Raw genomic sequence first — 21,783 nt, 5'->3', positions numbered from 1 at the left:
TTTGGAAAAAGGTAAGTTTTGTAAAACCAAAGAAGAACGATATTTTATAACACATGGCAATAAATATCTTTCATTTTCTTTTATTAAAAAAAAAAATTATAATGGAGTTAAATTTTGTAGGCGTTAAGTAGCTTAATTAGGTTGATGATCTCCCGGAAGAAATTAATACTAAACATGCACGAAAGATTAGACATTGCATTATATATGTTAGAACTTTAAACTTTTGGGATAAATGCAAAATTAGTCTTTGTGATTGGTCTAAATTACAAATCACTCAATATGATATAAAAAATAATTTATAGGTCTATATGTAGTTGGCTTAAATTACAAATTACTCCATGTGGTATAAAAAATAATTTATAGATCCTCAAGATATGCCAAAATAACAGTTTACTCTCTGACATCAATTTAATACTTTTTAATCTTAGAGATCACCCTTATAATTAAGTTAATGCATGTCATGATGTTCTGCATTAACCATTTACAGATAGAAACAGATATTCACTTAGGTGCATCCAACTTGGGCTTCAGTGGAAGGACGTACGGAACGAAATCATTCACATCCAAATGCGCCAAACAGATTCCTGTTGATTAAGGAAACCAAAATTCAAAAATTAATCAATGCAAAACCAGGAAAAAAGAACCCCATTTGCGACCTTTATTCACATTCATGCATGTTCCCAATAATTTCCATTTCGAAGGAACATGATTATTCAAACAGATGAAAATTAATAAGTCACCCTGTGCGTCAATACCAACATAAATATTCAGCATACTTGCTTTTACAATGGAGAAGAAAATGTCCAACTTCCTGCAAATATTGCTAGGCCAAATTGCAACTTTCTTCTTTCTCCATCCCTTTGTCTTAACCATCTTGGCCTTCATCGTAATATTCCTATTCAAATGGTCCTCCACCCTTCCGACCACCAAAAAAAACTTACCACCTTCACCACCAAAGCTCCCTATCGTCGGGAACTTCCACCAACTCGGCTCGCAGCCTCACCGTTCACTCGGGTCCTTAGCTCGTCGCCATGGCCCCCTCATGCTGCTTCACTTTGGCAACGCACCAACCCTTGTTGCCTCGTCTGCTGATGCTGCTCGCGAGATCATGAAGACTCATGACCTCATCTTTGCAAACCGGCCCAAATCAAGCATGTTCGAGAAACTACTATACAATAACAAAGATGTGGCATCGGCCCCCTATGGCGAGTACTGGAGGCAGATGAAAAGCATATCAGTACTACATCTTTTGAGTAACAAAAGGGTTCAATCCTTTCGTGCTGTGAGAGAGGAGGAAACTTTTCTTGTGATTGAGAAAATCAAACAGTCTTGTTCTTCAACATATGTGAATTTAAGCGAAGTGCTTGCAAACCTTACTAATGATGTAGTATGTAGGGTGGCTTTGGGGAGGAAGTATGGCGTAGGGGAAGGTGGAAGGAAGTTTAAGGAGATTTTGAGCGAGTTCACAGAGTTGTTGGGTGCTCTAAGCGTGGGGGATTATATTCCATGGCTTGCTTGGGTGAGCCGTGTCAATGGCTTGGATGCTAGAGCGGAGAAAGTTTCTAAAAAGTTCGATGATTTTATAGAAGGAGTAATTGAAGAGCACATAGATTGTCAGAGGAGAGAGGGCAAGGGCAATGTGATTCTAGAAAATGAACAAAAGGACTTTGTGGATGTTTTGCTTCAAATTCAAAAGGAAAACGTTATTGGTTTTCCTATTGATAGAGTTAGCATCAAGGCTCTAATTCTGGTAAGCAAATATTTTTCCATGCATGGGATGGTCATGGAGGGAGATAAATATAATATTAGTTAGTATTGACTGCAAAAGAGTTTGTTTTACTTTACAAGGTATATTTTATTTTACCCTCTTATCTCATGCATATTTACCATTGTTTTTTAGGACGTATTTGTTGCCGGTACGGACACTACATACACAGTCTTAGAGTGGGCAATGACAGAGCTCCTAAGGCACCCCAAGGCTATGAAGAAGGTGCAGAGTGAGGTAAGAGGGATCAGTGGCAACAAAAATGAAATAATAGAGGATGATTTCGATAATATGCATTACTTGAAAGCAGTGATCAAAGAGGCACTTCGCTTCCATCCTCCTAATGCATTGTTAATTCCCCGAGAATCGACTCAAAATGTCAAAATACAGGGCTATGACATTGCAGTTGGAACACAAGTTATTATCAATGCATGGGCAATTGGACGAGACCCTACGTCTTGGGACGAACCAGAGAAGTTTAAGCCAGAAAGATTCTTGAAATCTTCTATGGATTTTAGAGGACATGACTTCCAGTTCATTCCATTTGGTGCTGGAAGGAGGGGTTGCCCCGGAATTTCCTTTGCTATGACCACTATTGAGCTTGTTTTGGCAAATTTGCTGCACAACTTTGATTGGACATGGCCCGGTGGAGCAAGAGGAGAGGATATTGACATGTCTGAATCAACTGGCATAACCATTCATAAAAAATTTCCCCTTACAGCGGTTGCAACTCCTTACTGTGGCTAGCATATATTATATATGAGTAATAGAAGAATCCCCAGGTTCAGTTTGGCTAGAAAGAGTCACAACCGGTACCTCTATGAGCAATAAATTAAGGAGTTTGAAAATAAAATATAAACGTCCTCATCTCTATCGTGTGAGAAGGTGTACCAAGGAAACCTAGAACACAACGATCTTTATATTCATCTGCTTTTAGTTTTATCTGGAGGTTGATCACAATCATCATTATCTTTATCTTTTGTACTACTCATTAACAAGGAGAATAACCATTTTACTCTGACAATGAGACGCCATCTGAAAGCTGATTCTTCGTTGCTTTCCATATAGACAGTACTTGCAGAAACCCAATTTACATGACTTCGCACCTTTCAACAAATTTCTCTTGTGAAGCTCAAACATATTATGCTCGCCTAAATGACCAAGCCGTATATGCCACAAATCTGTGTTATCATTATATGGTTATGCCAAGGTGGACACTACAGCTCCACCTGTAACTGTGTCCTCGAGTAACTTATACAAACTGCTAATTTTCTTATCCTTCATTATTACCATAGCATCTTTAGTTATTTTCATAACTCCATTTTTTGTTTGAATAACCATAGCCCAAAGAGTCCAATGTGTCTAATGAGATCAAATTTTCTTAAGGTCAGGAACATATCTAACATCAGTGAGTATCTTGACAATCCTATCAAACATCTTGACTTTTATGGTACCTAGTCCATGTTATGCGTGCCTTGAATCTAGGGGTGGGACCCAACCAATTTTGTTGTGTGATACAAGGATTGGAATTCCCTTTCATGGTTGGAGTTGGAGTTTTTGTCCTACACGAAAGTGGGTTTCCTTGTTGGACTTTTAGTAGGAAAAAAGCACCGACTATGTGCTCCTATATAAAGACAAGTGCTGTGCAGCAATTAGGTGTGCAAAAATAAAAATAATATTTGCTTTGGTGTGCCAAAAGCAATTGAGAGAAAGAAAAGGTGAGAGCAAGAAAAAGAGAGAGTTTGTTTTTTTCCCTTTTTTGTTATTATTCTCCTTTGGGCAAAGTGAGAATTGGGTGTATTTGGGGCTTTGGGTTTGAGTGGTTTTCTCACCCTGTTACTCTCTTGTACTCATCTTTTGATAGTGAATTTTCTCTGGGTCGTCTCCGCCAGTGGATGTAGGCTTGTTAAGCCGAACCACTTAAATCTTTGTGTCGTGTGTGATTGCTTATCTTTATTATTCCAAATTATTTTATTTTTCGCATCTCACGGGTCTTGGGAAATAGGATTTATTTCCTAACAACTGGTATCAGAGCTGTTGGTTCGAGTGGGAGCGATGGCAGGTGAAGAAGGAAAGATGGGAATCGAAAAATTCGACGGCAAAGATTTTGGGTATTGGAAGGTACAGATTGAAGACATTCTTTATGGGAAGGATCTTCATCAACCTCTTTTGGAAGAACAACCCGATGACATGTATGATAGCGAGTGGGCTCTGCTTGATCGTAAAGCCCTAGCAGTTATCAGGTTATCACTGTCAAAATCAGTTGCACACAACTTTGTAAAGGAAAAGACCACAACAGGTCTAATGAAGGCTTTGTTAAGTATGTACGAGAAGCTGTCGGCTAACAACAAGGTGCATCTGATGAAGAAATTGTTCAACCTAAGGATGGCGGAAGGAGCTTCGGTGGCACTTCATCTCAATGAGTTCAACACCATCACAAATCAATTATCCTCGGTGGAAATTAATTTTGATGATGAGATTCGTGCGTTGATTGTCTTGGCATCTTTGCCAAATAGCTGGGAAGCAGTGAGGATGGCTGTGAGTAACTCTGTAGGAAAGAGTAAACTGAGCTATGAAGACGTCAGGGTTTGATTCTCAGTGAAGAGGTTCGCAAAAGAGATGCGGGTGAAGCCTCTTGTTCTGGTGCTGCTTTAAACCTCGAGACTCGGGGTAGAGGACAAGACAGAAACTCTGTGAGGGGCAGATCTAAGTCTAGGAAGGGTAGGAGCAAATCCAGATTTGGACGACAACCTGAGTGTTGGAACTGTGGCAAGACAGGCCACTTCAAGAGGAACTGCAGAGAGCTGAAGAAGAAGACCGAAAATGACGCCGCAAATGTCGTGGCAACAGAAGAAGTGCACGATGCCCTACTTCTATCTGTTGACAGTTCTCTTGATTCTTGGGTATTGGACTCAGGAGCTTCTTTTCACACTACACCGATCCGTGAAGTTCTCGAAAATTATGTTGCTGGAGATTTCGGGAAGGTGTACTTGGCTAACGGAACGGCGCTGGATGTTGTGGGTATAGGCAATGTCCGCATTAGAGTCCACAGTGACTCGGTATGGAAGCTGCAAAATGTCAGGCATATCCCAGAGCTGAAAAAGAACCTGATTTCAGTAGGACAGCTTGATGATGAAGGGCATTCAATTCATTTCCACGGTGGAAAGTGGAAGGTCAGCAAGGGAGTCAGGATTTTGGCTCGTGGTCATAAGACGGGTACTCTCTATATGACGACGAATAGCAGGGATACAATTGCTGTTACAGATACGGGTGCTGACTCAAAATTATGGCATCTAAGGCTTGGGCACATGAGTGAGAAATGGATGAAGGTACTTCTGTCAAAGGGGAAACTACCGGAGCTGAAGTCAGTTAAGTCTGATTTGTGTGAAGGCTGCATCCTAGGAAAGCAGAAGAAGGTGAGTTTCGCGAAGGTTGGCAGAACACCAAAGCCGGGAAAGCTGGAGTTGGTACACACAGATTTGTGGGGGTCCCGCACCAGTGGCATCTCTTGGAGGCTCGCGGTATTATATCACATTTATTGATGACTCAAGCAGGAAGGTATGAGTTTACTTCTTAAAGCTTAAATCTGATGTATTTGAAGTTTTTAAGAAGTGGAAGGTCATGGTAGAGATAGAAACTGGTCTGAAATTGAAATGTCTAAGATCAGACAATGGGGGAAAATACGAAGACGGGGGTTTCAAACAGTTTTGTGCAGTGAATGCGATTAGAATGGAAAAGACTATCCCAGGGACACCACAACAGAATGGCGTGGCTGAGCGCATGAACAGGACCCTCAATAAGCGTGCAAGAAGTATGAGGTTGCATGCTGGATTACCGAAAACTTTATGGGCGGATGCAATAAGCACTGCTGCTTACTTGATAAACAGAGGACCATCAGTTCCTTTGGGCCATAGACTACCTGAAGAAGTCTGGAGTGGAAAGGAGGTAAATCTTTCTCACTTGAAAGTTTTTGGTTGTGTTTCGTATGTCTATATTGAATCTGATGCTCGTAGCAAGCTAGATGCTAAATCTAGAAAATGTTATTTCATTGGCTATGGGGATGAGGCATTTGGGTATAGGTTTTGGGATGATCAAAACCGGAAGATCATTAGAAGTAGAAATGTTACTTTTAATGAGATGGTTGTGTATAAGAATAATTCAAGTGCAGAACCAGTAAGTACAGAGTCAGAGGCTGAGAAGCCTGAATTTATCAACCTAGATGGAATTTCTAAAGGTGCAGCTCAGAAAAGGAATTCAAAAGTTGATAAGGATTCAGAAACTGAAGATGGTCTAGAAGTTGAAGAAACAGTAGATCAAGAAACTAAACAGGGTACACCGACAGTGGCTGTCCGTAGATCTACTAGAACCATTAGATCTCCACAGCGTTTTTCACCCTCCCTATTTCATATTTTGTTAACGGATGGCGGTGAGCCAGAGACGTTTGTTGAAGCCTTGAAGGTTGAAAATTCAATCAAGTGGGAGTTAGCCATGAAGGATGAGATGGACTCATTATTGACTAACCAGACCTGGGAGCTGACTGAGTTGCCAGCAGGTAAAAAGGCTTTGCACAACAAATGGGTGTTCAGAATAAAGGGTGAACATGATGGTAGCAAACGCTACAAGGCAAGATTGGTAGTCAAGGGATTCCAGCAGAAAGAAGGAATTGACTACACAGACATATTCTCTCCGGTAGTGAAGATGACAACCATCAGAATTGTGCTGAGTATTGTGGCGGCGGAGGACTTACATCTAGAGCAGTTAGATGTGAAGACGGCGTTCCTTCATGGTGAATTGGAGGAAGAAATTTATATGCAACAGCCACAGGGATTCGCAGTGCAGGGGAAAGAGAGTTTAGTATGCAAACTGAGAAAAAGCTTGTATGGCCTAAAACAAGCTCCAAGACAATGGTATAAGAAGTTTGACAGTTTCATGTGCAGCACTGGGTTCACAAGATGCAATGCAGATCATTGCTGCTATGTCAAGAGTTTTAAGAACTCTTACATTATTCTACTCCTGTACGTAGATGATATGCTCATTGCAGGGGCCAGTATGGAAGACATCAACAAATTGAAGAACCAGCTGTCAAAGCAGTTTGCAATGAAGGATTTGGGTGTTGCTAAACAAATCCTTGGGATGAGAATCATCAGGGACAGGACCAATAGTACACTGAAGATTTCACAGACAGAATATGTGAAGAAGATTCTCAGCAGATTTAACATGAATGAAGCTAAGTCAGTGAGCACACCCTTGGGGAGTCACTTTAGACTAACCAAGGATCAGTCACCGAAGACAGATCAAGAGAAAGCATACATGAGCAAGGTACCTTATGCCTCAGCTATTGGAAGTCTGATGTATGCAATGGTCTGTACTAGACCGGATATTGCACATGCAGTGGGAGTTGTGAGCAGGTACATGGGTAATCCAGGGAAGCAGCATTGGGAGGCAGTCAAGTGGATTCTGCGATATCTTAGAGGAATTTCAGATATGTCCCTTTGCTTCACAGGTGCAGAATTGAAGCTGCAGGGCTACGTGGATGCTGATCTAGCGGGTGATGTTGATAGCAAGAAAAGTACTACAGGGTTTGTATATACTCTAGGAGGTACTGCTGTGTGTTGGACCTCAAGGTTACAGAAAATTGTAGCCCTTTCCACTACAGAGGCGGAGTATGTAGCCGTGACAGAAGCTGGAAAGGAGATGGTTTGGCTACAAGGTTTTTTGAATGAGTTGGGAAAGAAGAACGAGAAAGGCGTTCTACACAGTGATAGTCAGAGTGCAATTTTTCTTGCGAAGAACCCAGCGTATCATTCAAGAACAAAGCATATACAGTTGAGGTATCACTTCATTCGATCTCTTCTTGAAAGTGAACAATTGCTACTTGAGAAGATTCGTGGAACTGAGAATCCGGCAGACATGCTGACAAAAGGAGTGACTATTGAGAAACTGAAGCTGTGCGCAGCTTCAGTTGGTCTTCGAGCTTGAAGATAGGCGGAGGAGACATCCGAAGGAGATTCACTATGTTGCGACTTGGTAGGATTCAAGTCAAGTGGGAGATTGTTATGCGTGCCTTGAATCTAGGGGTGGGACCCAACCAATTTTGTTGTGTTATATAAGGATTGGAATTCCCTTTCATGGTTGGAGTTGGAGTTTTTGTCCTACACGAAAGTGGGTTTCCTTGTTGGACTTTTAGTAGGAAAAAAGCACCGACTATGTGCTCATATATAAAGACAAGTGCTGTGCAACAATTAGGTGTGCAAAAATAAAAATAATATTTGCTTTGGTGTGCCAAAAGCAATTGAGAGAAAGAAAAGGTGAGAGCAAGAAAAAGAGAGAGTTTGTTTTTTTCCCTTTTTTGTTATTATTCTCCTTTGGGCAAAGTGAGAATTGGGTGTATTTGGGGCTTTGGGTTTGAGTGGTTTTCTCACCCTGTTACTCTCTTGTACTCATCTTTTGATAGTGAATTTTCTCTGGGTCGTCTCCGCCAGTGGATGTAGGCTTGTTAAGCCGAACCACTTAAATCTTTGTGTCGTGTGTGATTGCTTATCTTTATTATTCCGCATTATTTTATTTTTCGCATCTCACGGGTCTTGGGAAATATGATTTATTTCCTAACAATCCAATGACCTTACACCTAGTATCATTGCCCATTAGTACTGTACCCGCATTACAAGATTTAAATGTGTTGAACCATTGCATATTTGGACACATATGATATGAATAAGCAGAATACAAAACCCAAGAGTCTATGAGAAAATTTTTACTAGAGGAAACTGAAAGAACATCTACGCTAACTTCATTGTCATCAGATTAACCATCGGCCAAACTAACTGAATCTGCAGAACCTTTCTGATTCTTCTTATCTTCCAAGTCTTGTTTCATCAGCCTCAAAATTTTCTGTAGTGCCCCTTCTTATGACAATAATAGCACTTCACATCTTTTGCATCTAACCGAAATTCTCCACCTTGTGTTGAATGTGACATCGATCGATATTGCTTACCTCTGCTATTCTTCCCCTTAAACTTATCTCTTCCATCCTTTGGCTCAAACCATGCCACAAGCCCAGCCATCAGCTTGATCATTAACATGTTTTCTCCATGTCTCATATGATAAGAGAGATCATGTCACCTTTTCAAACACCAGAGTCTATTTCCCATATAACAATGTCGTAACTAGGTGATCATAAGAAGGGGGAAGTGATGCCAATAGAAGTACCGCTTTATCTTGTTCTCCAATCTTCACTCCAAATTCAACAATTGTGTATTCAACATGCTGAACTTGTTGAGGTGCTCCAACAGATCTGCATTTTCCTCTACCTGTAAACCATATATCTACTTTTTCACATACTGCTTATTTGTCAAATTCTTCGTCATATACAGACTCTCCAATTTCTGCTAAATTAATTATGCATTTTCTTCATCAATCACATTGTGAATGACTTTATGTGATAAATTAAGACGGATCACACTAGCAGCCTTCGCATCCATCTCTTCCCAAACATCATTCTCCATCTTCTCGGGTTTCTTTGCCTTTCTCAATAACGCCTTGTGGACTCCTTACTGAATCAACAAATCCATCATCCTTCTCTGCCAAAGAAAGAAATTGTTCTTCCCATTGAACTTCTCCACTTCAAACTTGGTACTCATCATATTTACGTCAATTTGATTCTCGAACTTGAGCTCTGATACCACTTGTTGTGCAAAAACACGATCACAATTCCGATTAAATAAGGTGAGAATAATCACACTCAAGATAACACCAAGATTTAAGTAGAGAGAAAATCACTCAGACCCAAAACCTCAATACACTCAAATCTCACTATCACACAATAGAGATTATTCCCTAAAAGAGAATACCAAAGACAAGAATACAAACTCTTCTTCTTTTGCTGGGATACGATGGCGGCAGGTCTCTATTTCTTTTTTTTCTCTCGTAGTAGCACCCTTTCTTTTTCTCTCTTATTTTGGCTCCTTCAAAATCAAGAAGAAAACAGTCGGTACCCTTGCACATACAGCAACCCGTTATTCTCTCTTGTTTCTATTCCTCGAAACCAAGAAGAATTATTTACGGCTACACCCTTGTGTTCTTGTGTCTGCTTGTAGGAGGAGAAGCAAGGCTCTCCTTATATAGCTCCTAAAGTCGGTGGTTGTATGTAGGAGTGAAAAACCAATACAAGTCTAAGTTGGTCAAGGAGAAGGCCAATACCAATTAGACAAGGAAAGGGGAAAAAAAGTCTCCATACCTAGACCAAGAAGTAAAACTTTAACGGGTCCCTGACCGACTTAATTGGTTTCAGGGCACACTCCACGTTAACAGGTCCTTTCATGCAAAGTTTAGTTGTAGCTGGATACCAATATCTTGGAACCTTTTTGGAGAAATGAGGTTGTAATGAAATATATATATATATATATATATATATATATATATATATATATATATATAAGGTAAATACAAAATTGGTAGTTGTAGTTGGCCTAAATTACAAATAATTGATCATTGTGCTATAAAAAATAATTTATAGGTCTTCATGGTAGGCCAAAATAACAATTAGTCCTCAAATTCTCATAATTTATTTATAAGGTGACCGTCAAATTATTTATAAGATACTAAAATGGTATTTATTTATTTTTCAATAGTTAGAAGATGTGACCGTCAAATTCTCACAAGATGCTTTCAAATCGTGGCGAGGATGATGAAAATGAGAGAGCGGTACGCACGGAGTAAAATTTTAGGGATAGAAAAGATTAAGTTAATTTAATGCATGTAGCAATATGACTTGAAGTGATCGAGGGTTGACGTGTAATCTTAGCTGGTGTCCTAAAATGATGTGAAAAATCTTAGTTGTCATTTTTTAAAAGTCAGAAATTAATTATAACATGTGTTGCATTTTTATTGGGCATGACGTGACAAAGTAATGGATTATGTTAAGTTACTTAACGGAAATTGATTTTAGGGAACAAACTGTTATTTTAGCCTACTCTGAAGACTTATAAATTATTTTTTATACCACATGAAGTTATTTGTAATTTATGTCTACCACAAAGAATGCATTTGTCCTTATATATATATATATAATAGGCATGAAATTAATGTACATGGGTGTTAATTCCAATTTTGGAAAAAATTGCGAAATTAATAATTGTGGTTGTACTAATTTGCAATTAGCTCACTCAGAGTAATAAAAATGACTAACAATTCTCTAATTGAAATTTTTTTTAAAAAAAAATTAGGTTCCTGTGCCCAATTTTTATCTGATTTTTTGAAAAATAAAAATCATTAAATATCAAGTCAAAACGTACAAATCATATTAGGACACATATTACATACAATAAAAAATATTTTAAACAGTTGCTCATAGTTGTAGAGCTTTACAATAAAAATAACTAATTAAATTTGTTATTTTTACATGAGAGCACTTGGAACATTTTTATTCTGCAAAGAGCTTAAAATTATATTAGGAGGGATTACAGAAATATATATATAGATATGGGAGGTCAATACTTTTAAACCATTGGTAGGCAAAGTGCACTCAAGTAATATAATTACAATTTGACTATATATATATATATATATATTAATTGGAGCATTTTCGACATCTGACGATGTCGAAAATTTTGAAATTGTATATATCTATATATAGCTGGTGGTATGTGAAACAAATACACTTCCATACGAAATTAAGTGTAATAATACATGCAATTAAGGTATTAACAGCTAAAATATGAGATTGTTTGTAACACACTAACACTACAACGATTTTTTTTTTTTTTTTCTTTTTACGTGTTCGCATAAGAGGGATTAGTGACTTCCAATTCATGAGGTGTGGTTTCTAGCTGATTGAGCTATCCCTTAGGACCTAACACTATAACATTAACTTGTATACACATGCTGTTTGTTTTTTATATGGTATTTCCAGCAAAGTTAACATATATATTATTGCCTATCTTTGCGTTTTTTCATCTGTTAAGGAATCTGTTTTGTTGTGGAAATATCTGCCAAGAATCGTGTTAATTAAGGAATCCAAAATTCAAAAATGAATCAATGGAAATCAGTCACGTTAGTCAGCCTCATCAGAAAAAAGAGCCCCATTTGCGACCTTTATTCACATCCATGTTCCCAATAGTCAATGCATCCATCCAAATTGGTTTGATATTGTTACGGGATAAAATTCATTATGAGTCCCATTCAAATATCAATATATAGAGATAAGCTATAATTACAATAGAGTTTTATAACAACCGATCAGGTACTCCAGATATTTTAGAAGATTACATGTCAACCATTACATTTATGTGGAACACCATTACCTCTCAACTACAACATAAACGTGAATCATTAAGAGCAAAGCAGTTATAAAAAACCTTATAAAATGACTCAATGCATTAGGTAAAGGAGTTGGTCAGTCGTCTCTCCAAAATTTAAGCTTATTATTTTATTTTTATTCTAGAAAAACATGCTAACTTAAACATCTGAGTATCTCCGTCCAAGGTTAGGATTCTTTGACGCTCTTGTTTTTTTGAAAGAATCTATTGAGGAATAATCTCACATTGCTTGTGGACAAGATATTGTGCATGTTTATAAGAAATGGATAACCATCTCTTATTGAACCAGTTTTATGAGATGAGTTAGGCCCACAAATTTCTTTATGATATTAGACTATTAGAGCCTGCTACAAGACAAGATGAATGCGATCTATACTACTTACTCCTTGACAAGGACCAAAAAAAATACTAGCATCAACGTACTAAAAGCTGCTCTATCAGATATAAAAGATGATAGAAAGAAACATGAACATTGAGACCCCAACTATTATGCAAAAGATTATAATTATGATACATAAGACAAAACAATCGCACAATGATGTAAACTATATATCCACAAGCGAAGAGGATCACGATCACGATCACGAGAAATTTATTACCATGATGAAATATAAAACAATGACCTAAAAATCACCCAAAACCAAAGTTTCAATCAAATCTCAGTATAAGACCCCAAAAAAAAATATATAAATAAAATTATTCACTAATATAAAAAGAAAACAATAGGCTTCTCTTTTACAAAATGAGTGACGGTTGATTTTTTTTTTATTTTTTCCCCTTACTGTTACAGATCTTTATCTTTTCTCTTCTTACCTCTATTTTTTCTTACTTCTTTGCTGTGCCGCACGCGTGATCAGAAAGCAAGAAAAGAAACAAAAGAAGAAAAGCAAACCCCACTTCTTCTATAGTCGGTCACAACAAAGGAGAAGTGAGTCGATCATTCTATGAGGTTACAAAGTCATAGACACAAACAAAAATTCTTACAATTAGGTGCTACAATCTTCAACTAACTCATGCACTAAGACAGTTAAAGAACAGATCTGCTCTGAGCAGACTAAATCTAAGACATGGGTAGTCAAATTTCCTAACAAAATTTATTTAAATCGGCCGTGAGAGATAACCCTTCACACCTATTTATCCAAATTGTGAGCAATAACCCCTCACATCTAATTATTCCTCTTCACTCGTGATGGCAGATCTAGAAGTAATATGATAATATTATATGCTTCAATGATAAATCTGTGCTGACCCCATCCAAGTGCATCCTTCATATTTGTTAATGAACCAATTATGCTTTCATCTCTGACGTTAGATACCATTAATTAATTTGCTACTCAATGACAAATGGGATACATGTGGTAGGAGGAATTATTTATTTATTTTAGGATTTGGTCCTTTCTAAGTTTAGCTTTAGCTGGATACCAATATCTTTGAACCTTTCATAAATGGTATGCATGTGAAACAAATACACTTCCATATGAAAAAGTGTAATAATTAACACTGCTTGGTGGTGGTTCAAGAATTACGATTTTTTTCAGTTCATTTGAACAAATAATATTCAGTTAATTATATTGGTATGATATTTTTGTCCCCTCAAAAAAGAAAAAGACAAAATTACATTTCTAATATAACTAACTAGATAGTTCAATGGGTCAAAAAAATTCTCAAGTGGTTAAGATATGTACTAAGGTGTGAGTTCAAATTTTCCCAATTAATGGAGAGTTTTCATATATGCCTAATTAGTATTTTTTTTGAAACATATCATACTCATTCATTGATAAAAGTTGCGAGCCTAAAGCTCTTACAAACAGAGCAAAAAGCTCAGAAGTAAATCATAGCCGAAGCTAAATACAGTCATCAACAACAGACCAAATCGACCAAAACACAGCATCCGCTAACCTATGACTAAATAGTAGGTTGAAAACTCAGATCTGTATCAAACAGACACCATCTAAAGCATAGGTAGCGCTTATTCCTCGGCCTTGAGAGCAAAACTCCCAAGCCGATACTTATTCCTCGGCCTTGAGAGCAAAACCCCCAAGCCAATACTCATCTTCCTTAACTCGAAAGCCAGGATAAATTTCACATCCACAACCCAAAGGTTTGGACCAGTAATATCGGGCAGCAACTGGGCGCAACAAAGCAGGAGGAGAAAACTTATTACAAGCATAAATACAACCATACTGGGAAATAAAGAGAACAATAAAACTAATGCAGGAAAAGAAATTATAGCAAATAAAACCAAATACAGGGGAACTCAAAGGAAATACAAAACAGAAAAATAACAAAACAGGAAAATAAATGCGAATAACACTCAAAGCGGGTCACGGCATTCGGAGGAGACCGATCGCGAGCTGGCCGGAAACCGCCGCGGAAGGTGGCACAAAAAGCTTGGCGCGGGAAGGGCGTGTGAAAAGACCCGACAGCGAGCAGTGAGCAGCGAAGCGAGCGCGGAGGAGATCGGCGGCACACACAAACAAACAGGGAGAGGGAGAGTTTGAGTGAAAACCCCCAAAAGCAATACCCACCGAGAGAGAACACAAGCACAACATAACAAAAAACACCAAAGACAGAAACAAACCTAAAACAAAAATCGGGAAGCAAGGAAGGGAGGAGGGATACAGGCAACGGGCATCCCTCCTCCTCTGAGGCGGCAGCGCTCTGGTGGGGGGCTTAGGGTTTCACAAGGCTTGAGACTTCTAGCAGTCTCGCTTAGTTTTGTTTGTTAAAAACCATGTATATATGCCTAATTAGTATTAGCCGCATTAAATTTCCATTGATCTATAATTCAGTCCAACTTGGTTTTTACCGTCTAGGCTCTTTATGTGCGACTCTCAGCGAGTATGTGCAATTATAGTCATGTCCAAGTAAAATAACTACAATTTTTTTTTTTTTTTTTTTTTTTTAAAAAGTAAGATAGCTACAATTAGTCTTCTCAACATACCATTTTTTATTGGACCATAAACTATCTATGTTATTAATGAAAGAAAATATTAATAGGTAGTTTATGGTCCAAATTCAGATGCAATTGTGATGAGAAAAAAGTGATAATGGTTTTGGAAGTCACACAACCACCTGATTTTATTTTAATTTTTTTTCAATTTTTATTTTTTATTTTTTATTTTTTTTTAATCTTTTTAGAGACATTGTTTAGCCAAAAAAAAAAAAAAAAGGAAACAAAGAAAAATCGAAACAAAACAGAATGTTTGCACGTGTGACTAACTATTGCACGTGTGGTTGAGAAGAATCGCCAAATAGGCAAGATTCTCGATGGAGGATTTGCTTCATTGTCGTTTATACATTGAAATCTGTAACAGCTTCTGAACAATGACACGACATTGTTGAAGTTTCCTCGGTAATAAGACAAGGACCATGACCAGGGACGGATTCAGAAAGTTTGATTGGGGGGGGGGGGGGGGACCGAGGTATAAATTCAAAATACATAAGTAATGCATACAAAAAAAAATTAACTTCAATTCAGTTTTAACAAAAAGATAAACATACGAAGAAAAAGATACATAGATAGTTGTGTCATAAAACATTTCAAATTTTAACTCAAACACATATCAAAATGGAACCCGTCGTGTTTGCATATCCCGAAAATCATCTATGATTGAATCTGTACTAAGTGTCGCAGCAATTTCTTTTTCGATGTACAACATCAGAGAATCCGTCAGAAACTCATCTTCAATTTTGTTGCGAAGCCTAGTTTTAATGATATTCATGGCTGAAAATGCTCGTTCTGTAGTTGTGGTAGAAACGGGAAGAGTAAGCAGAAGCACAACAACTCGAAAAACAAGTTGGTAGATAGTTGATTTTCCGGTTCTAACCAACCACTGGCACAATTCAGAAATATTTAATAATCCTTGGAAACTTGAATCTTGAACTATATTATGCTCATAATGGTGAAGTTCTATTTCCAACTGTTCTTTTTCAAGATCGGTAAAGTCTTACGGATAAAACTTATTTACCAACTGACAAATATCATCAATTCTAAAAGACTCACGTGCAGCTCGAGGATCAAGTGCCGAGCCTAGAATAAGCAACTCCGCTACATGTTCACTAAACCGGCGATTTAATTCTTGCAATTGAGAATCTATTGCAGCACAAAAAATATCTACACGATAATGATGCTCAATTGTAAAGTCAGCTTGTTGATTGCGAGCTCGACCTCTTCTCTCAACATAACCGGCATTCATATCTGGAACATCTATGTTGCGTTTATTGCAAAACAACTTCAATTTGATAAGTAAAACTTCCTACTTATCATCTCTATATTGTTGAATACACCTTTTAGTGGATGAAACAAGATGCATGGCACTTAAAATGTCTTGAGATTTGGATTGCGATGCTTGATATAGATGATCGGTGATCTATATAGTTTCTTTCATAAGATGTAAGATGAATACAAATTCAAATGAAGTCATTATCTGATGAACTGAATCAGCTTCTGCTCGTTGGGAAGAAGAAGTTCCCACATCAATGATTTTAACAATAACTTCACAAGCTGGAGTATAAATTTTGATCAAGTTAGAAACTGATCCAACGCGTATCTCCAGATCGTTGTAGCATACTAATTTGATTAAGCCCCTTCCACTTTCAATCTCATCAATTGCAATCATGTAAGCATTTTCAGCAGCTTGGGCAACCCGCAATTCTTCATACCGATTGCATGAGGCACAAACAAAATTGACAACAGCATTCAATTTGGTAAAAAATTGATTAACAGAAATGACTTCTTTTGATGCCGCCACTAATGCCAATTGCAAACGATGTAAGAAACAATTAATGTAGTAGGCATATGTACAATCATTTGAAACCAAAGCTTGCAACCCATTCCACCCCCCTCGCATATTACTTGCGCCATCATATCCTTGCCCTCGAATATTTTGAATGTCTAGTTGATGTTTAGACAATACAGAATATATACCTTTTTTTAAGGTTAATGCCGCAGTATCAGAGACATGAACAAGTCCAAAAAAGCGTTCTCGCACAAAACCATTCTTATCAACAAATCTTAAAACTATAGCCATTTGCTCATTCATTGACTCATCACGAGCTTCATCAACAATTATACAAAACTTTGCATCACCAATTTCATTATGAATTATTTCCTTTACTTTGGCTGAAAAAACATGTAAAATTTGTTTTTGTACCATTGGTGATGTGTAAGTGGCATTTTTGGGAGCTTTAGCGATCACTTCAGCAAGCTGTTCATTATATAAAATCGTCAAACCCAATATTTCAAGAAAATTTCCGCGATTTGTAGAACTCACACTTTCATCCCAACCTCTAAAAGCAACACCTTGAAATGCAAGCACTCAAACAACATCAATTGAGGCTTTCAACTGCAGTCGAATGTTTGCAATTTGTTCAGAAGTGAGCTTTTCAAACACATTCTGCATATGTTGAGATTGGTTTTTCAAATCTTCATATGACTTCTCAGCAACTCTGTGAAATGAAGTAGGATCTTTTCCTATATGATTGAGAAAAACACAATCTTTTCCATTTCTAACTTTCTTCCAATTCCTGAATCCATCTATAGTGAATACACGTTGTGTAAAATGCCCAGATGGCTTATTAAAGAGAAAACAAGGTAGACAAAAGGCTGCATCTTTCTCACGTGAATATTCAAGCCACGAAGGAAATAGATTGTACCACGAAGGTTGAAAGCTACGAAGATGACTTTCTTTTCCAGATTTCGGGTAATTTGAGATCGGAGGTCGGTATGGACTAGCATTAATGTAAGCTCTTTGAATTTCATCTTCGTGATTAACATCATATTCCCATATCTGACGACGCAATCTAGGATCAAACTCTAATGAACTAATAATAAATTCATTGCCATCGACTCTTCGAAGTCTTTTAGAAGAATTTTCAGAAATTGGGATATCAGAAGCTGGCGATGATGTATCACCAATGTTGCATTTGAAGTTTGTGCATTTGAAGTTTGTGCATTTTTTCGTTTGAAAAAGTCAAGTATTGTATTTGACTTTTTCATCATCTACAAACAAAATCGGGAGAAAGTATAAATAAATAATATCGGAAATTGATGGCTCTAGCTGGCCGAGCATGTGCGCAAATTGGCTAGCCAGGAAATACAAATGAATCATTGGATGGGGAAGTAAATCATTCGAGGAATAATTAACCTCATCAAATAAATAATATAAGCATGTGTTACATTATTATATTTACATACATAAATACATAAAAAAAATAACAAAACAAAAAAAAAAATTAGAGAAATCCCCAAAATTCGGACTTAAGTCAATCAACCCAAAGTCTCACAATTCACAACTCTTCACAATTTCTTGTTTTTTTTTTTAATTTTTTTAATTTTTGGATGAATAAGAACCTTCATAAGACAAACCAAATACAAAGTATCACCAAATACAAGCCCTTCAAAAGCCTAAAACATAGCCTCACAAAGGCTGAACACCAACAAAACAAATCACAAAGCTGCAAAACATACTAGCAGCAGAACAAAACAACCAAATCGTGAACAGAAAACCAACTAAACCAGAGGAGACCAACCAGTAACTATAGAACCAATATTAACAAAGCAAAAGCAAGTCTGCTGGTATATTCCATAAAGAGCAAAGCACAAGGTTCTCCCCATGATTATAATCCCACGATTATATAACTAAATTTAAAAGAAAATTGTAAGAATTTTACCTCCTGCAACAATGCTTTCTCTCTCAATTCGAAACTCTCTCTCTCAAATTCTCAATCTCTATATCTTACTCTCTCACCGGCAATCTCTCTCTCTCTGACTCTCCAATTCTCGTAGTATGTGAAACTGTGAAGGAAAGGGGTTAAGGGACTAGGGGACGAAGTGAGGAAGAGAAGGGGTATTTTGTTGGGGGGATGGGGCGCCTGTTTTTTGGGCTATTTTTTAGCCTTTTTTTTGGCTATTTTTTTGGGGATGGGGCGGATATTTTTGGGGGCTATTTTTTTTTTTTGGCTATTTTCTAGGGGATGGGGCGCCTATTTTGGGGAAGGGGGGGACCAGTTTTTTTTTTCTTTTTTTTGGGGGGGGGGGGGACTGTATAAATTTTTTTTTTTTGTTCAGCCTTTTTTTTTTTTTTTTTTTTTAAAGGAAATGGCGCCATGGTCTCCCCCCCTCCGTCTCTGACCATGACTCCATTCGTGAAGTGACTTGATGATATTTAGGTCACTAGGAGTGTGTGAGTGAGTTGAGTTTTTTTTTAAATTACGCAAGGTTTTTGTGCACATTTGTTGCACATTTTGTACAATACTGTCTTAGCTACAGTGTCATTTCGCGCCTTAGGTAAACAGGACCGATGATCAGCATCCCCTCTTGTAATTGGGAGAATTAGAAATTCTCCAATTTTCAATTTTAGGTGTTCATTTTTATTCAATTCATACGAAGCAACGTGTTTCATTTAAATTAAATAATAAAATATTAATTAATTTTTTAAAATAAAATTAAAATTAAAATCAAATAAAAAAATCTTGGATGGCTTAATTTTTTATTTGAATTTTTTTTTTTGAAAAATTAATTAATATTTTATTATTTAATTTAAGTGGAACACGTGGTGTCATATGGGCTGTTAGATAAAAATGGACGGCCAAGATTGAAAATTGAAGAATCTCCAATTCTCCCAATAATGAGAGGGGATCCTGATACACATTAGAATTATATATATATATATATATATATATATATATATATTCAAAGAATCAAAATCTGTTTGGGATTGCGTTTGAAAAATAGAGATTTGAAGTAAAAAATAGCTTCTAGACAAAAACTTCATTATTAAACTTTTACTAGAAGTGTTTTTTGACAATTTTTAGGCTTTTTGAACCTTTAAAAGTGTTTTTAATTTTTTTACCAAATGAGTACTTTTTTCTTCAAACGAATTTTTTAAGTGTTAAAAGTATTTTTAAGCCCCTCAAATATAATTTCAAATAGGCCCTCAGACAATTAAAATGGTTCGGTCTATATGGTCTACGTTCACATATTAAAACCTTTTCTTGGCCACCACATATTTTTTTATTAGTTTATTTTAATTTTTTATTATTTTAATTTTCTTTTTAAAATTTAAATAATATTTTATTATTTTAATTTTAGTAAAACACGTAGCATATTCTGAGCCATTGAATAATATTAAATTGCCAAAATTCACAATTGGAGATCCGGATTTGCTTCACTGTCGTTCTACATTGAAATCTGTACCTATTCTGAACATTAATGACAATTTGGCAATTGTCAGCATTCAAATTAGTTTCCAGGGTAATAAGACAAGGACCAGAGATGATATTTGATCACAGTGTTCACCATATAATATGTTTTAATAATTAATATTTTTCTAAAAAAACTAATGATTAACGATTCAAAGATTATATATTAGGCTTTGTTACTTAGATTTATATAATATTAAAGAGTTTTTTTTTTTAAGTGGAGTGATGAGAAGTCCACAATTAATATTGACAAACATGCAAACGGCTGTGTTTTGTAACTTTGTTGGAAGGAAAACATGAATAAGTGACAGTGATGACAAATGCTGCTCTCATGACAAATCACAATCAAAACATTTATAATTCAACAGCTTAGCCAATCACAATCAATCACGCAAGTAATGATTGCACAGCTGCGAAAGAAACAGAAAAAGAAAGAAGACAGCAGCAACAAATTCTCTCCTACATCATATGTTTCTCTCCTACAGCAACATATGACTAAATATAAACAGCACGTGGCGTGCCAAAAATTTTAAAAAAAAAAAAAAAAAAATTTTTTGCACGGGCGTGTGAATCAGTTCTCGCAACATATATAGCTACGTTTGGCAAGGGGAGGTCCAGCACTGTAGCTGGAACGGCACTGTTCCAGCTACAGTGCGGAGCTGACATTTGTTCAGTTTTTTCATTTATTTTTTTTTTTTAAAAAAAAAAAAAAAAAAAAAAAAACAGAGGGAAAAGATGGGGTGGTTCCAGCCACCCCTTGGCCAAAATGGGGTGGCCGGACCACCCAATTTTTGGCCAAGGGGGTGGCTGGATCCACCCACTGGCCGATCTGGGGGTGGTCGAACCACCCCCGTGGCCAAGGGGGTGGTCCGGCCACCCCCTTGGCCCAAAAAAAAAAAAAAAAAAAAAGGATCGGTGCATTTGGGGGTGGCCGGACCACCCCCAAGGGGCTGGGGGTGCTCAGACCACCCCCAAATACACCCCTTCCTTTTTTTTTTTTTTTTTTTTTTTTTGGGCCAAGGGGGTGGCCGGCCTGGGGGTGGCTCCAGCCACCCCATCGTTCTCCTCCCTCCTCTTTTTTTTTTTTTTTTTTTTTTTTTTTTTTTTAATATTTTGCTTTGAAAAAGAAAAAAAAAATTATAAAAAAAAAATAAAAAAAAAATTCACGTGGTGTCAGACAACACTGTAGCTAGAACAGTACCGTTCCAGCTACAGTGCTGAACCTCCCCTTGCCAAACGTAGCTTATATGTCTTCTATCCTTTTATTTTAGAGAGCAACCTCATGATGTTGTGCATGAACCATGTACAGATAGATAGGTGCATGCAACTTAATTTGGGCTACTGTGGAAGCACGCGCCAAATCATTCCCTTCCAAATGCACCAAATTGTTCCACGAGGAAATCTACATGCACACAATTGCCTATCTTTTTTGTTTTTCATATGCCAAGGAATCTGATTCAAAAATGAATCAATGCAAAACCAGTCACATTAGTCATC

The 21,783-nt window shown here is 37.1% G+C and overlaps 1 protein-coding gene and 1 pseudogene across 1 annotated transcript; one reads left to right on the top strand and one right to left on the bottom strand.

Annotated features, from left to right (window-relative positions):
* The first annotated feature begins 799 nt into the window (after positions 1-799).
* LOC132173609 (cytochrome P450 736A117-like) lies at positions 800-2,512 on the top strand. The gene is made up of 2 exons (XM_059585144.2): positions 800-1,750; positions 1,901-2,512. The coding sequence occupies exons 1-2, from the start codon at positions 800-802 to the stop codon at positions 2,510-2,512; spliced, it is 1,563 nt and encodes a 520-aa protein (XP_059441127.2).
* A 13,135-nt stretch (positions 2,513-15,647) lies between these two features.
* Positions 15,648-18,700, bottom strand: LOC148587094 (uncharacterized; annotated as a pseudogene).
* Positions 18,701-21,783: the final 3,083 nt, after the last annotated feature.

Source organism: Corylus avellana, chromosome 3, assembly GCF_965113065.1.
Source record: "Corylus avellana chromosome 3, dhCorAvel1.hap1.2, whole genome shotgun sequence".
Classification (NCBI taxonomy): Eukaryota; Viridiplantae; Streptophyta; class Magnoliopsida; order Fagales; family Betulaceae; genus Corylus; species Corylus avellana.
Note: the sequence above shows the minus strand (reverse complement) of the source record. Positions and strands in the feature narration are given on the sequence as shown.

Excerpts from the sequence above, each read along its gene's own strand:
- LOC132173609 (XM_059585144.2), top strand. The coding sequence starts at position 800 with ATGTCCAACTTCCTGCAAATATTGCTAGGCCAAATTGCAACTTTCTTC. Across the intron at positions 1,751-1,900 it reads GCATCAAGGCTCTAATTCTG|GACGTATTTGTTGCCGGTAC; the intron begins GTAAGCAAATAT and ends ATTGTTTTTTAG.